Raw genomic sequence first — 17,097 nt, forward strand, 5'->3', positions numbered from 1 at the left:
AGATCCACAAACTTAAAATGTGAACTTCTGCAAGCAATGCAGTTTGCATTAAAGGAAGGCCATTTAACACATTTTTTTTTTTAATGCTTAAATGAGCAATTCTGTTTTCTTCGTATTTATGCCCCAAAGACCGCAAAAAGATGCCTCAGGGAATCAGGCACTTGGATAGAGGCTTGGTTATGCCTGGATTCCATTTAAATAGATTTCAGTGCATCTCCAAGGTGGCACATTTGGATTTGGGACACTCTGTGCTGCGTGAGTGAGAGGAGGGAAGTGGGAGGAAGAGAAAACCTTGAGGCTGAACTCCTCTATAATATTTACTAAATTCTAGGGGGAAAAATAAAGAGTGCTTTTCAGCCTGGAAAGACAGGAACAGCAACAGAAAAAGGTGAAAGTGGAAAAGGAAAGAAAAAGATCAGAACAGAAACCCCTGAGAATCCAGCAAAAGCCCCTGAGATTTGGTTTAACATAATCTGAGATGGATCTTTTTGCTCTCCCCACAGGCAACACTAGGAAAAAAAAAAAAGAAGAAAGAAAATAAAGAAAATACAAGTGGGTATGTAAATGCCTTTGAACTGCTCTTCTATTACAGTCAGATGCTAAGGAAGGAAGCAGCATATCACAAGCCCAGAATGAAGCCAAATACTTTTACTAATGGTCTATAGGTAGGATTGCACTTTCCCTGACGCAGATGGACCTTTGGGGATGTCCAGGTTGGTGGGCAGGTAAAACAAGTCCCATTCATGGTACCCAAATCATACCCTCCCACAGTACTGTGAGGAAACATTTGTCCTCATCCCGTGGCCTCGGTCGCACATCCCTCCCTGATCTGCCTGAACACACGACCAGCGTGAGCCAGCACAACCCCCGGAGCTGATGGCAAATGTCTGACACGCTCCAGAAATCTTTAGAAAGAGGCACCCGAAGATTAAAAAAAAAAATGCAAAGAAAATAGAGATAAAGACAGCATAAGAACAGTGAAAAATTAATAGTTACAGCTAACCAGTACATATGTCTATTTTATAGCTGGCTTTCAGAGTGATAGAGCAACAAATACACTATTATTTGTCTGTCAGTGACTATAACCACTAGACTGCCAGTGAAACCTGATCTGGCCTCACAGGCAGAGTTCCTAAGCAGGGAAAGCAAAGCTATTTATGCTGGTTGAAACTAAAGAGACTTGTGAGGAGACTTAAGAGATTTAAACAAGCAGCACCATGGTATATAAATTACACTAGTTACAAACACAAGATTATCCACAGTGGAATAAATAATTATTCATACATCCTGTTAGGACAGACTATCACTGCTCATTAAAAGACTTGAGGATAATTACAAACAAATAAACAAAGCTCGTTAAAGAGGAGTCGTAGCAAGTATGCAATAATGTTAAGGTTTATAGAAGAGAAATATGAAACAGTAACTAAGAAAAAAAATATACTAACTTTTCAAGTGGTATTATTTGAAAAGGCATACAGGAGTAAAGATGATATTTCTGGAGCCTGTAAGGCAGCTCCGGCACCACAACTTCCAGCAGTAGCTTTTCTGCAGCAGAGTGGAGTGAAACAACAGGAGCAGAGACTTTCACAGCTACTCTGCAGCGTGGTGCGGGCAGCTGTGAAGCTGTCAAGAATCATATGGTTTGTGCTACTGCTCCTGCTCCAGCAAAGCTGGGGACTGCAGCTGAAGCAAGTGCTTGAGTGCTCACCACGGGGAGGGTGCTGGGGGAACCCTTCGCTAAGGACTTGTGAACACACGGATACAGAAGGTAAGGACAGGAGCAGCAGAACGTTCCCTGGCCACTGGCAAGAGACCGTGGGGCTGAGACAGAGGGGAGGGATTATAAAAGGGGGGGGAAAAAAGGTTTCATGCTTTTCAGGGAGGGTAAGCAGAAGGGCTGCCAGTGGCAGTGAACTCCCTCCCAGGATCTGGATGCTAGAGAGACCCTCTGCAGGAAAGCCACATTCCTCTGCCTCCCAACATGCCACGTGGCTGGCTTGCCATGCAGTACAAAGTGGACAGTTCCATCACGTTAGCCTTTTAAGTTTAAGTGCTCAGTAAATATTTTAAGTTATGTCTGTATGGGCAGAAGGTAGAGATTTTTTCCTATCAGCTGAGGATTGCAGAAAGTACTTACAAATCTACTTTCCATATGTCAATATGCAATTAGAGGATCTAAATCTGTGATGCAAGAAGAGCTCTCATACTGAAGATAGCGAAATTGAGATACTGGCAACTCTTAAGATCAAACCCTAGATCTGTTATCATAATTAGCATATTTTAAGAACAGGATAATTCAAAATGGGATAAAAAGCAAGACACGATGTGTCACAAATCTTTTTATAAGCTACTAAGAAAAAAAAAAAAAGAAGCAGCTCACCAGTACACCATTTAAGATATATCTTAGGTGCTCCAACCCAAAATGTAAGTTCATCACTATTTGTAACTTTGACTTAATTTCTAATTTTTCCCACAAATGCTACTTTTTTTATATAGGTTTAAAGTTGCAGAGGTGGTTTATTACCAGGAGGTGCTTATATGCCTCACCTCATCCCAAAGGATTTCACAGATGCACACAAACTTTAATACATAACACTGAAGAAAAATTATGTTCAGAACGGACCAGACATACTGGGTTACGAGGATGCAGTAAGAGGCAAAAAGGCTAATAATGTCTGAAGTTAATGTCTGTTCCTATCAAGCCATGTGAGGAGATCCAGACTTGGATCTTGTTTGAAGGATGCCCTTTCTAACCAGAAACACGTCAATCTCAGCATCCCTTCTTTTGCAGCCATTTTCTTCTACAAGTTCTTATTTTATCGGGTTGTCTTGGTCAGTGCCTCTTCTTCACACGGAATTTACTAAAGCCCCTGACAAGAATCTAAAGTGCTACAATCCTCCCCTGTCCACATCCTGACAAAGGAAAACAAAATGCCCTGCAGCCAGTTAATCCTGGAGGAAGGGAGAACAGTCACTATTTCCTCTACTTGACCAATGACATACAGTCATCAGGACTCATCCTAAAACACACTTTCCAGTTGAAAGGAGTTCATTTCAACACATGCAGTATTGGGCAACTAGTTGCACAATATTAAATTACAACCAGAGGAAGAGAAACATCATCTAGTTTGCTTGCAAATATTCAGTCAGAAAATTAAGGTAAAACTGAGATTCCCCCAAACTTTTTTTTTTTAACAGAATTAAGGCTGAGCATCGAGATTATCAACACTTAAAACACATCAAGTTCCCCTATAATATGACTTCCAAGAGTAAGCAGAAGCTCCTCCTGGATCCTTCTGAGCTGGGAAATGGCACTGGGGTATCCTGTGGCAGCCAAGGCTCCTTGATAACAAGCAGATGTGCAGAATGGCTAAGCAAACATGTTGTGTTTATGCTGTGCCCCGTAACTCGCAGATGTACACTTTGAGTGCTGTGCAGCTGCTGGAAACCTTCAAATTGGTCCATGTGAGTTTGAGTGATCCTCAACAGTATCAGATGAGGGTCCCATTCCCACTGTCCTGCATATTTTTTATACATGGGTAGGAGGCACTGCCATGGACCTGCAACTCCGTGTAAACACCTGGGGAAATAAAGTTTCCTTCCTCATTTTCATAGGAATAATTTCCTTCCATGTCTCCAGGATTCCCACACAGCTGAATGCCAAGGAAGACAGCAAGTAGGCTATGCTGAACATCATTATCAGTTAGACACTTGGAGTTATCCAACCCTTTCAGTACTAAATGGTGAAGGCGGCAGACTAAAGGAAATCCTGCAGCTGCCTGTTCTGCAGGGAGGTGTTAAAGGTCCCCTTCCCTCAGGAGAGCATGCCCAGGGGAATCCAAGCATCCCATGGAGATGAAGGAAAGCTGTTAGCAGCAGAGATACAAACTCATGGATTCAGCTCAAGAGATGCTCACCTCTTAGCTTTTCCGAAATCCTTCCCAGCCGACTGTGACACAGGGATTACCAAAGAATTTTTGCTGTGCATTCACCTTTTCAATTATCACAATAAAAACGACTCATTCTTGTTGTTTAAAAGGAAAAGTCGATGGATTATATCTGAGAAAACCCAAGGCATGGCAATTCCAGTAGGATCCACCAGCTACAGCCATTGCTTCTACATGAAATACAAAGTTGCAGATGTTCACTACTGCCATTTGCCACGATAACAACTGCACTAAAGCTAAAACAAAAAACCAACTTGGAAAGCATAAAGATCTACTGCATTCATGTTTTGGGTTGAAATAGAAGGTGAAGAGGGTATCATGTAATTTTTGCTATGAGCTTGTTTGTTTTTGAAGGAATTATGCACTAATTTTCATCAAGGTCTGGAAATGCCTTCAGGATGTCTTTTTCACACACGCTAGTTATTACAGAAACTTAAAATGTTTTTAATGTCCATTTTTCACAACGAAAATTAAGCTCAGCACAATAAAGTTGAATATATGGGAGCAAACCAGAACTTCAGAGCATTGTTTGTACTGATTACCGAAGCAGACTGATGAGAATTGGCCAGGAGAATTCTTCTCCCACCTAACCCTGTTAGTAGTTTTAACATATGCTAAAAGGCTAAATTAAATGCTACAGGGGACCTACTATTTATTTAGCTCTGCCAGGTTTTGTTAACGCATAAAATACTTTGCCTTTGGTTTTATGTTGTGTTATTTAAAGAGCAAATTGTTTTTCTCCTTGGTGAAGATCCACCATTGTATCATTTATGTAAATTCAAATCAAGACCCACAAGCTGCCTTTTAAGTGAAAAAAAAAAAAAAAAAAAAAGATTTCTGGCTTGAAACAACACCAGAGGTCTGCATCAGTATGAGTTCTAATACATGTGAGATATTCACGGACGTGAAGTTATTCTAAAACTCTGGGATTCAGATTAAGCTTTTCAGCTTCATCTAAACATGCTATAAATACCTGGACCACAATAATGAAGAAGCTTGATAGGAAAACTGACTGAAGAAGCCTCATTAGGTGATGCATAACAGCTTCACACTGACACAGGGTTAACAACCCAATAAATCACCCATCTGAATGAAGGATACTAAGGATAGAGAAGGATGCAAAGGGCAACATGGAGATACTACAAAGAAAAAGAAGCAGAAGTTCTCAGTTGAAAGCTGTATTTAAACATCTGACACACTAAGTGCTCTCCTTCCAATAAGAAACTGAATTACAGAACAACTTGAAATTGTGAAGTGGTTTGACACTATTACACTATTAGACTTGGGTTTGAAATTAATATTTAACTTATGCAGCAAAATTCCTTGAAAAAAAAAGGAGGTAGGAGGGAGTTCATATGAACTCCAGGTGAAGAATTTTAAAAGTTTGCACAAAGCAATTAAACTGCATTAGGTAATAATTGCTTTCCAATTTCTTCAAACTAGCACAGTTGGAGTTCTACAGCCATGTAATCAACTTAATGATACTCTTCTCATTTGAAAGAAAGAAAACATTACCCTCCAAACACCACCAAAACAACACATTTAACTGACATTTTGAAATTTAGAAAATATGCTCTTATTCACCATCAGTATGTGTCAGCTTTAATTTAAACAAATGTTTAAAGCTCAGTTAGGGTTTCACATTCCCTAATGCAGGAGGGGTTACCGGAATGCCAATGGCTGAATGAATTGAATTTAGGGGTCCTACTCCAAGGCCATATGGATCCTTCTTTAATGTCCATCAGAACCGATGTGTACTCCCAAATAACAATCCCATATAGAGTGCAACTGTGAGTGTACCTGAAAGGTGATACTTTATGCAATTTTGAGAGGTGAATCAACCTCTGACCGATAAAACTTCAAGAATAAAAAGTTCTGTGGCCTCCTACTTTGGTGTATATTTGTACTCAGACATTGTTGTCTGTTCAAGCCAAATTCCCTCTCTTGGGAAATCAACCATGAAATCATAGAATGGGTTGGGTTGGAAAGGACCTCAAAGATCATCTAGTTCCAACCCCCTTGCGGGACACCTTCCACCAGACCAGGTTGTTCAAACCCCACCCAACCTCCCAGGGAGGGGCGGCCACAATCACACCGAACTCACATAAACCCCACAGAGGTGCCAGCACCTCTTGGAGGCAACTCCATACAAACACTAAGCAGGGTCTTACTATCTGAAAATTACTAAAATTTATCATATACCAAGTTGGTTTTAAATAGCAGTTTTTCAAAAAAGCTTCATCAAAGTAGGGTAAGCAGATGCACAGAGGATATTAAAGAGCAGGGCAGACATGATACCATCCATGACTCCCAGTACTTTCAGTTCAGGACCTCCCTCTGTCAGCTGTGATTCCTATATACTCCTTCTCAGTTTCTCTTTCATGAACTTGCCCAGTCTGTTCTTAACCTCACATAAATTTTCAGCAAACCACATCCTTTGGCAAGAAGTGTCACTCTAGACAACTATTTGCTGTGCAAAGAATCGCCTCCTTTTATTCTGCATCTAACCCTGCAAAGTTTCATTTGATGACCCTCAGTTTCTTGCATTAAAAGAAACTGAACAGCCAGGATACAGCCACCTATGATTTTGAAGCTTTTTATCTTCCTTCTGTAACATCTTTTACAGACAGAATGGTTCTCAATTGCTTAACTGGGAGCTGCTTCAGATCTTTGATCAATCCTTCTGTTGTTCTGCAAAAAACTTTTTAAGTTTTACTACATTCATCTTTGAAGTTAGAGATACACTTTCTGTAAGCCTATGAAAATTAGTCCAAACTCATTTCTCTCGACGTTTCCAACCTCACCAAGGAGATCACATGTGTTCAAGCTGAGCTTTAGCACATCGAAGCTATGAGCTCAGAAATTCTCTCTTCACTAATCACACTCCAGTCTCTCTCAGTCCCTGTGTGAAAGCAGACTCCAGATGCACCATCCATACCCTGTGAATGAACATCCTTCTGGCAAAGGTCAGACACACTCACAGGGATCATATCTGCAGCTACAGCTTTGGGATGCTGTGAGTGCAGATTTTGCCATTTAAATTGCCTATATTTTCAGTCAGCTGGGATATGGAAGGGAGGAAGGAATGATGAATGAACGGGCAGGGCATGACAGAGGGTTTGCTGTGAGACGGAAATGGAGGGTGATGGAGAAACGGGACTACTGACTGTGGGAAATAATACAGATCACACAGAAAGCCAAAGGAAGAAAGAAGAGAACAGAGTCACAGCTAACAAGGAAAATGAACAAGAAAACGGTTAAAGGTGTGAGAAGAAATATCATGTCACAAACACCTGTCCAGGAGCCACTGGAGATGAGGGAAGGAAACTGCAGATCAGGCAGAGACACAAAGAAGAATAAACCACAACTAAGTGGATACTGAAATAATGATTAGAACTGATGAGCAGAGATTAGGATTAGAAAAATAAAGAGAATGGGAATATGAAGAGAAGTCAACAACATGAAAAAAGACAAGTAGCTGACAAAGAAAGCTGGAGGCAAAAAAAAAAAAAAAAAAAAAAAAAAGAAAACAATTTTATTTGACAAAGAAAGCTGGAGGCAAAAAAAAAAAAAAAAAAAAANTAAAGAGAATGGGAATATGAAGAGAAGTCAACAACATGAAAAAAGACAAGTAGCTGACAAAGAAAGCTGGAGGCAAAAAAAAAAAAAAAAAAAAACAACCAGAAAAGGTGTTATTGGAAGAAATGAAAAATCTGTATTCACTCCACACTGGAACAGAATTTAAGATCCCAGACTCCCACCATCGCCTGTGACTATCATGGATCTCTGCAATGCTGTGACAAAGTAGGCATCCCATGTTGTAACAAGTACTGTTGTCAGTCCTTCAGCACAGCCTGACAGACTGCCAGCCGTGACAATCCCGCTCATGGGGTGCTTCTGTCTGTCTGCCATCTCCCCGAGGAAAGAAAATCTGTCCAGGCATCAGACCTGACCTGCCAGTGCTCAGCTGGCTGCCCACCAGTGCAGGACAGCTGCGTGTAAGCAGCAGGGGGACCCAGGTGGAGACAAGCAGCCTTAGTAGGATGGGAGAGAGACAGAAAAACTGCCTCAGAACATCTGTGAGAGGCTGAGAGTGGGACTCCAGAAACCTGGAGCAGCTGCGAGCACCTGCTCACACCGGGCAAGAGACATTTCTAAGGATGGTTTGTGTGGCTGGACCTTCCTATGAAACGGAGCAAATCACAGAGCAAAGGTCTGTGCAACATAAAGGCCCGGTCATGAATGTCACTGATTACAGTGTCAAATTCCACAAGGCACAAGTTGTACACAAGAGAGCATTAAATACATTATGGTCACAATGGCAATCGTTCAGCCTAAGGAAAAGGCAGGATTTCAGCTGCCTGTGAAACCCTTCTTTGGCCCCATTTGTGCGGTAACGCCTTCTGTGCTCTGAGAGAGACACAGACCATCTGGGAGCAACTCAAACCAGCGGGAAGAGCTGGAGCTCAAGAAAACACCATCTACAAAGAAAGTAGCAACAAATTTGGGATTTCTGTTACGAGGTAAAGCATGCTGGGGAAGTAAACCAAGCCCCTTTGGCACAAATCTGTCCTCCATTATACTTGGCAGATGGTACAAGTAGTAATGGAATAAACCCAGAATGAGGAGAGTGTGGGTTAGACGTGAGAAAAGTGCTTCCAACAGTAAAAACAAAGAAGAGACTGGAAGGGACTGTTTAGGGAAGATATGGAGTTCTTATTATTGGAAGATTTAAAAGCAGTTTATGTAAGCTTGTGTCAGGAATGACAGCTGTAGATAGCTGCCTTGGAAAAGGAGGAGAATGAGATGACTTCCAAAGGTCCCTTCCTGCCCTATGGTGGAGCTGCTTTAACAACAATCTGTTATAAAATTCTTCTGGAGACCATTTCCCTAGTTGATGCATGAACAGACAGGATACACAACCAGCAAATATTTAACTTTTTCCTCATTTTTCAGTGTGTGGTATTAGTCTTTAATTGTGCCCTGCAAGCCAAATCAGTAATTTCACTCTGGGTTAGACAGGTCATTGATATAATGCTGAAATATTACTTCACTATTATTAAATAATTAATTTTTGTGACACAAAGGAATGCTATGTCCACTTTCCAGATGTAGAAGTAACTGACTGACTTCAGAGGAAGATACTGTAAATGCTTATATGGATCTAGTTCTGAAAGGGTAAAGGCAAAACTCTGCAATGATTTCAAATGCCCTGTGTCATGCATAAGGTCCATCCTCTGCAGAAACAATCCTTAGAGAAAAATCCCCATGTAAAACTACAAATTGTATTGTAATACATGAGCATGAAAAGAAATAATCCATTTAAAAATTAATCTTAATATTAGTATCTTCTAAAACATGTGCTTGACTTTGCAACTTTAATAATTTTTAAAAATATTTTAATATTAAATCCTTTATCTAATTCCTCCTGCCCAAAAATCTAGCTTCTCCTTCCATCACTGCAGTGTCATTCTGCCCAGATTATCTACTCTCTCTGCCACTCCACAATTTTTTTCCACCAAGTGGTGTTCTGAGAGTTGCAAGTTTTGTAATGCACTTTAAGACTAAAAAAACAAAAAAAAAAAGAAGAAGGAACAAAGATAAAGAAGTTTACTGCTACTTTTCCACTTTTCCACCACTTCCTTTTTTCAAGCAATCTACAGATGTTCACCAACCACTTCTTTTTGATGGAATAAAGCACCCAAGCCCTCCATCTCCAGACTCCAGATTTGATCTTAGCAGCAGCAATAAAGCAAGGGGGAATAGTGCAATTGGTCTGGAATGAAAATTAAGTGCTTTGTCCAATTACAAGTGAAGCAGGAAAGCAGGAAGGTGTTTTGCCAGGGTTTCGGGGTTTTTTTGTAGTTTTAGCAACAGGCTCACAAGAGCAGATACTTAGCAGGCCAAAGTACCAAAATCAAAAAAGCTGTTTGAAAATCTCAGCTTCTACTTATTTATTTTAAGAATGTTCCGCCTTCGTGATTATGGCAAAAGGACCGAAAATGTGCAATTAATACAATTTACAGTCTCTGGGAGCAGACAGAAAGCAAAATGAATGAAAAGGTGTTTTGTTCTTCTATGAAATTGTTTCTAGGCCACTCTTGTTAGCTTTTAATGCTTGGGGCTGACAATATGGGGAGCAGGGGAGGAAGGTGGAAGTGGGCTCTGCTGTAAGTCACAGCCGGCTCCTGGCTGCTTTCCTGCCTCTTGGGCTGCACTTCCCCTGCTCCCTGCAGGCAGCACAAACCAAAGGAGCAGATTCCTTTCGAAGAAGCTGGATTCCACTCAGCCATAAGTCCTGGGCTGACAGAAGCTTCTCACAAGGCTTATAAAAAGAAAAAGGGAACAACCAAAGGAAAAGGCTCCAAAGCCGGTGACGCTCATGATATATCGGAGCTGGCAGCGTTACGTCTGCCACTGCCAGGCTTGGGAGTTTATCTTTGCTGGATGTTATTGCCCCTCCCCACATGTGGTCAATAATTCACTCCTTCCTTCCAAGCACATTCCTCACCCCTTTCAGCCTCCCTACCCCGATATGGCTCAGATTCTGTTTATTTTAAAGGTTTTTAAACATATTGCTTTCTGAGCGCTAACACTAAATGTGTTGCTCGATTCCCTGCCACAAACCCATTTGCAGTCAATAGTTCTCTTGGACTCCCATATCCTACCTCAGAAAGGTTCCAGTATTGGCCATGTCTCTTTGCCTTTCTCTTGAATGCTCTTATTTAGCCTCAATCTCAGGAAGGATCCAGAGAAAAACAGACAAGCCAAGCTTTGGCTAATCTATCAGCTACTAAAATCTCCATCCCGGTTCTGACATATCTTATGTCAAAATCACTGTTTTCCAGTTGCAAATAATTTATTTCACAGGAAAGACTTCATTTTATGTGCTGTGCTTCTCCAACTCTCTTATCTTGATTTCTGAAGACAGAAACCCAGAATTGTCTTATACTCAACTCTGAAAAAGTGATGCAAAAGTAGCTCCACCTACACCTACATCTACTTCTGGTGGAGGCTTGGATTCTTTTCTGTCTTCTAGGCAATTTCTGCACTGTCTGTTACAATATACTGTCATAATTCTCCTAAGTCTCACATATCTAAAGTTATTTTTAAATATATAAACATTCCACTTTACTGGAAAATAAAGGTTACTTGTGTTATAAAACAGAAACAGAAAAGCTTACAAAAAAAGAAGCGAAGCTGATGAGTATGAATTACTTGGAAATCAGCTTCAAATATCTACTTCCCCAAGTTACAGGTTTAGTCTCTGTGGAGTCACACTTCATCCTAAATCTTGAAGCATTTCCTCCCACCACTACACAACCCAACGTTGTCAGTGTATGTTATTTCACATGCTGTATTTTCTCCTAAGAAAACAGAGTCAAGCCCCCAGAATCCAGTCTTCCTACCCCTGCATGGCACAATGGTAGTGGCAGCACTCCACAGACAATGACACAAAGGACTGATCAAAAAGTCACGGATCAGAAGAGGCTTTTTTCAAGACTCACACCCAAAGAAACCCTGACATCTGTTTTCTTCCCCCACTGTTATGAGAACATCAATGACTTCTGCAACTCACCCCAATTCTGCATCCAAATTTGGAATCAAAATTACCTGGAGTTAGAGAAACCTCTGACTCTCAATTAATTGTTTCATATCTCTTTAGTACATCTCTTCCCAAAGTCTCAGAGACAGAGTATTATCACTATTATTTTAATTAAAAATTAACAGTACCCAGCTTTTTAATGCTTTGATCAGCCAAAGCAATGAGCCTGTAATAGCCATTCCATCTTGACTAATCATAGTCAACACTTTCAGTTGGAAGGAAGAGTAAGTTGAGGGCAAATAAGGGCTGGTTCAGAAGTCTTTTCAGAAGACTGTTGTCCAGTTTTTAAGAAACCAGTTTATGTCTATGGAAAGTGCTGTAATCAAATATTCATGATAACAGCAAAAAAGTAACCTTGAGAGGAACAGAGATCAGATGAAACAGCACTAAATTTTTTGCAAATGATCCAAAACAGGGTCAAATAGTGAAGCAAAACAGCTGTTCAGTTCAAGTTGCTCTACATATTTACTGCAATTTAATATCAGCTTTGGAAAATTCCATTAAGAATAGAAATTTTTGTGTATTTCGTTCAGGTGTACACACAAGAGCTATTTAACTGAAATTCTCTATAAGAAGGGAAGTAGCTCTTGGAACCCTAAGAAGTCTGTGAGCACATAAAACATAAAAATTATATATGGCTCAAGTAGATTAAGTAATTTTTTGTGCATGTAAAATACACTCTGTGTTGGACTAGGAGGAAGTAAAGTGATGACGACAATTCTCTGCAAGTCTGTCAAAATATAATTACACCTGTAACTGTCTGGTAGCTGGTAACAGCCCTCTCTGCAGCAGGAGAGACCTGCTACTGGGTTAGGAGCTGTCATCAGAGCTTCAGGAGAGAAGCTCTGATGGAATTCTGTGGCGCCATTTCAACAGTGATCACACAATGTGTTCTGGTTTCCCTCATAAAATGTAATTAATACTTTCAATGATTTTGGGGTAATTCATATTAACAAAAAGTTAAAAAGTACAAACACTATTTTCTCTATTACAAATTCTGAAATAAGGAAGAACACAGTAGATATGATAAGAGATTTGGTTTACTTTGTTCCTGAAAATACAGTCACACAAGCTGAAACACCAAAAATAACTTCATATATATTTGCTAATACACCATTCCCTGCGCAGGAGGAAAGCTTCAGTAATCACATTTTATCGCCTATCACTTATGCCTCTTTTAATTTAACCAGGTAATGTGCTGTATTTCAAGGGTTTACCAGTGCAGTCTGAGGTCAGCACTCATGGAACGTGTTTTTCACCTTGTTCTCCCCACACACCAATTAACCCCTCGGTCCCAAGCACAGGCTGCTGCTGCTGCTGCTGCTGCTGCCAGCACTTCAAAGCGCCAGCAGCGTGTCCCAGCCCTGTGCCCCGAGCACTCTGCACCCCATTCCACGACTCCCAGCCCTGCCCCTGACTCAGCACCCTCCTCCTCGCTCCCTCACCTGGTTTTTGCTTCCACACCCACGGAGGCGGTGGAGCTGGCAGACTCCTCGGACACTGAGTGCTGAAGGACTGGTGTTAGCTGCTTGGTGCTGTCCACTTCCGTTTGGGCATCCTCTTCTGCAGACTGCTCTTTGACTTCTGTTTAACAAATAAGAAAAAAAAAATCATTTAGTACGTTATTAGGCTAAAAAAATCCATCTGCAAGCTTCCCCTCGTGCAGCAAACATCCATTTTATTTATGGACAGATTAACCCATGTAACTTTCTTCTGAGACAGAACAAAATGAAAAGAGTAAGAAATTACCACCTGTAGCTAAAACATGAGATTGAATGATTATAACATTATTTCCGTAACACAGAGTTTCACTGTGAACTAAAGCTGCTCAATAAGCAATGAGGAACAGGGCAGGGGGAGAGTTGCTCAATGACAACCTTTTTATATGAGGTTGGGGTTTTAGACATTGTCATTCTCCCCACATATCCTCTCATGCACCTGCTCTGTCAGCCCTGAGCAAACACCACAGTGAGCACACTAATCTGGGATATAACAAACCTTTTTTTCTCCCACATTAGCTTTAACTTTGATCAATTCCCTGCCAAAGTTCATTCCTGGTTACACTAACTGTGCTGGCACAGCATTGAGGAGGTAAAGGAAGGAAGGAAGGATATGGTTTATGCCAGCTTAAACTTCCTTCTGATCTGAAGGAATATAACCAATTTTTTCAGCATCCTTTTAATTTAGCTTATTTGTCAGACAGGAACTTATATACACATCTACAGCCGACAGTGCTACTATTTGCCTAGAAAGTTTGTTTATGCTCTGAAACATGTAACACCAAGTTGCCACCGTCTGTGCAACTTTAAATCCTCTTCGCATTCACTTTCCTCTTCTGCACAAAGCGAGTCAGGGGTTTGCCAGAAGGACATGGCAATGTGCTGCTCCAAGTGCACCAGAATGCACAGTAACAAGGGTCAAGGCTGCAGAGCAACAACATTTGGTGTTTCTGCACTTCTGCACACCTTATTTTGAAACCTAAATAACATAGAAATTATAAAGGACTCTGGCAGATGAGCTTTGGCATATCCAGCTTAAGACACAAGTGCCTCATCCTGCCTGTGTCCATGGCTGCTACATCTGTCCCACAGCAGCACCAGAGGAAGGACCTGCACCTGAGTCACACACCCCCAAAAGCCTCCAGTGAACACAGGTTTGAGCTAGGAGGCCAATGCATACAGCTCTTGCAACCAAGTCCAGTTAGAGTAAAGTAGAAGATAATTTAGAAGACTTAAGCAGAAGATACAGTCACATTTTTAAACAAATTAATACACAACATGTCAAAATATAATCAAATATTGCAAAGGATAAATGACTCAAGTGGAGAAATGGATGGTTAGGAGAATCTGTGACATGGGTGGGCATGCACAAAAACCTCCTACAAGCTTTAATCTTATACATAAAAACAATAAAAGAGAGAAAAATTCTCAGAACATAAAGCTGCACAGCTTGGTCTGCAATATTGAAATCATGTGCCCACTACAGCACATGGAGAAGGGTAAATCTGTCTTGTTTGATGTACAGAGATTGAAGTAAAATTACTCTTTAACCTAGAATGAACACATTTAGGAAGACAATGTAAAACATTTAAAACCCTCAATGAAGTTCTCTAAACCATACTGAAGAGAAACATAAAATTAAGAAAAAAAAGAAAAGAAAATTCCTGGTCATGATTGGGTGTGCCAGGTACTTACTGGAGCTGCTGTAAACTGAAATTGTTTCACCTGTTTCAGTTAAGCTACTCAGTAATATACATCTGAAATGGTTTTGGACATCTGAAACATCCAAAAATGACTACCTGTTTGAAAGTCAAATGGCTCATGTCAAACCCCTTCCACCAACCTATCCTGAAAAAAAAAATGCTGGATGATCATTTGATGCTAAATAAATATCCTGTTGGGAACACACCCTTTGTAATAGTAAATGGCTCCGTACAGAAAACAAAACAAAACAAACCCAAACCCCACACCCCTTAGTTTTTGGCACATCTGAACAAACATCCCTGCAATCATTCCTGGATGAGGATTCCTGAAACCGGCAGCATCCAGCGGAGCCATTCATAACAGCCTGCAGTGCGTTTCCAACTATGTTGGATCTGAAGGATAATTTTGTGCCAGTAACCCCCCAATTTCTAAATACGACCTCAATGCAGAGAGCAAAACATAAACACTTGGAAGACAGACAGACGCCAAAGCACTAGAAACAAAACCCACAACACAGCCCGGGACAACCACGCCTGAGGAGCTCCAGGAAGACCACCGGAAACTGTGGCCTTGCTCTGATCCATCTTGGTGACTTTCTTTAACCCAGTTAAACTTCGCAAAAGGGCCTTTGCTTTACTGTGTGCCTGCAGAAACTTTCAGCCATTTACTCTTTGCCAGCTTTCATCTCATTACCATTAGTGGGCACCCACCACACTGGGAAGGCGAAGTTCACGGGACTCCCTCAAGAACCCTGGACTGTGTGAGAAGACACAGATTGTTTCACCACACATGACAACTATCTGAGCTTACATCCTTATGGAGCTTTTACCTCCGCTGTTTGCTTCTCTAGAGAAGGAGGGACCCAAATTATACTAAATGAGACAAACAACATCCCAACTGCTGTCTCTGCAATAAACCAAACTGTGCCTCAATATGCCGCAGGAAGACTGAAAACTTGGTGCTTACTAAGTAGCATGATGAAAACAGTGTGTGTGTTAGTTGTGTGTGCCAGACTTCAACTTTGTGGAAGTTTTAAGGAAGAACAGCAGTAATGCATTTCATGAGTCAAACTCTTAGGATATGGGAGTCCAGCACTGGCACAGCAAAGGGACATCTCAGACACACCTCAGAGATGTTCTTGGAAGCAGGTGGCACAATATATTTAATGAACACTCATCATATTTGGTTATGGCAACCTACTTTGAAGCCACTGGGAGTGAAGGAACCATGAATGATTAATAAATATGAAGCTCACTTGCTGATTCACACGTAAGGTTTTATTTTGAATCTTCATGATTGTTTCTGGCACAATGGAGGTCTTGCCCATGCATAATGAGTTAAGGAGGGGACTGAGATTTAAAAAAGCTAATTCCACAATTCCAAAATGCCTCTAAATTCTTTTTTAAATGTCACTATTCTAAAACATTAGGAAAATACTAGAAAAATTTACATTTAAAATTTTTTTATTATTTGAAGACAATGACATCCATAGTTCTTCCCCACCTGGCTAGTGAGGACAGAAAAGCCTTCTTTTCTTATTAAGTTTAAAAGAAATCTCCCAATACTACAAGGAGTAAAGTTCCTATCCACATGAGTCATCAAAAGGGTTGAGACTTCCACATGCTTTACAGCTTGGGTAATACTCACAGAATCACAGCATGGTTGAGGCTGGAAGGCAGCCCAGAGGTCACCTTGTCCAAGGCCCTGCTCAAGCAGGGCCACCATACCCAGCAGCCCAGGAGTATGTCCAGATGGTTTCTGACCATCTCCAAGGATGGAGATATGAAATAGTAGGGGAAAGAAATAAAATTCCCCCCATTGACAGGGGACAGATATGCAGGGAACTCACTGGGATTGATAAAATTTACAGTATTCCTTTGGGAATGTGATGAAGCAACATTGACTAAATATCTAAAAATGTTCTTTTGTTATAAACAATCCTTTTCTGTTTTCTAGTAATCACAAGACCCTATTCTGCAAGCTACTTGGGTAAAGCTGCAACAAGATAAGGAGATAAATATGTGGGCTCAGCCATGACAATCAGGCAATGAAAAGACACCAGCATATCCAAAAATTTTTCTTTTAAATAGTCGAAAACTACCTGTCAAGTCAAAACCTGAAAATACTGTAGGAGTTCTACCACAAAAAAAATTCTTTAAAATCTTATAATTGTCAGTATATAGTGACGCTGAAAAAGAAAAACCAAAGAGCTGTCATAAACATAAAATTAATATTCTACTGTTGTTTAGATGCAGCAGGTTGACTATTAAACCACTTTACTGGCTGGGGCTTTACTGTCAGACCTACTGCTGATCTGGCAGACAGCGAACCAAATGTCATG

At 40.7% G+C, this 17,097-nt stretch overlaps 1 protein-coding gene across 1 annotated transcript in view; it reads right to left on the minus strand.

Annotated features, from left to right (window-relative positions):
- Positions 1-17,097, minus strand: part of KMT2C (lysine methyltransferase 2C) — a 197,678-nt gene that overhangs the window by 120,979 nt on the left and 59,602 nt on the right. The window contains exon 3 of the mRNA XM_017826505.1: positions 12,999-13,137. Within this exon, the coding sequence (XP_017681994.1) occupies positions 12,999-13,137 (139 nt within the window). The remainder of the gene's footprint in view (positions 1-12,998; positions 13,138-17,097) is intronic.

This window comes from Lepidothrix coronata, unplaced genomic scaffold, assembly GCF_001604755.1.
Source record: "Lepidothrix coronata isolate B3197 unplaced genomic scaffold, Lepidothrix_coronata-1.0 Scaffold128, whole genome shotgun sequence".
In the NCBI taxonomy this organism is placed as follows: Eukaryota; Metazoa; Chordata; class Aves; order Passeriformes; family Pipridae; genus Lepidothrix; species Lepidothrix coronata.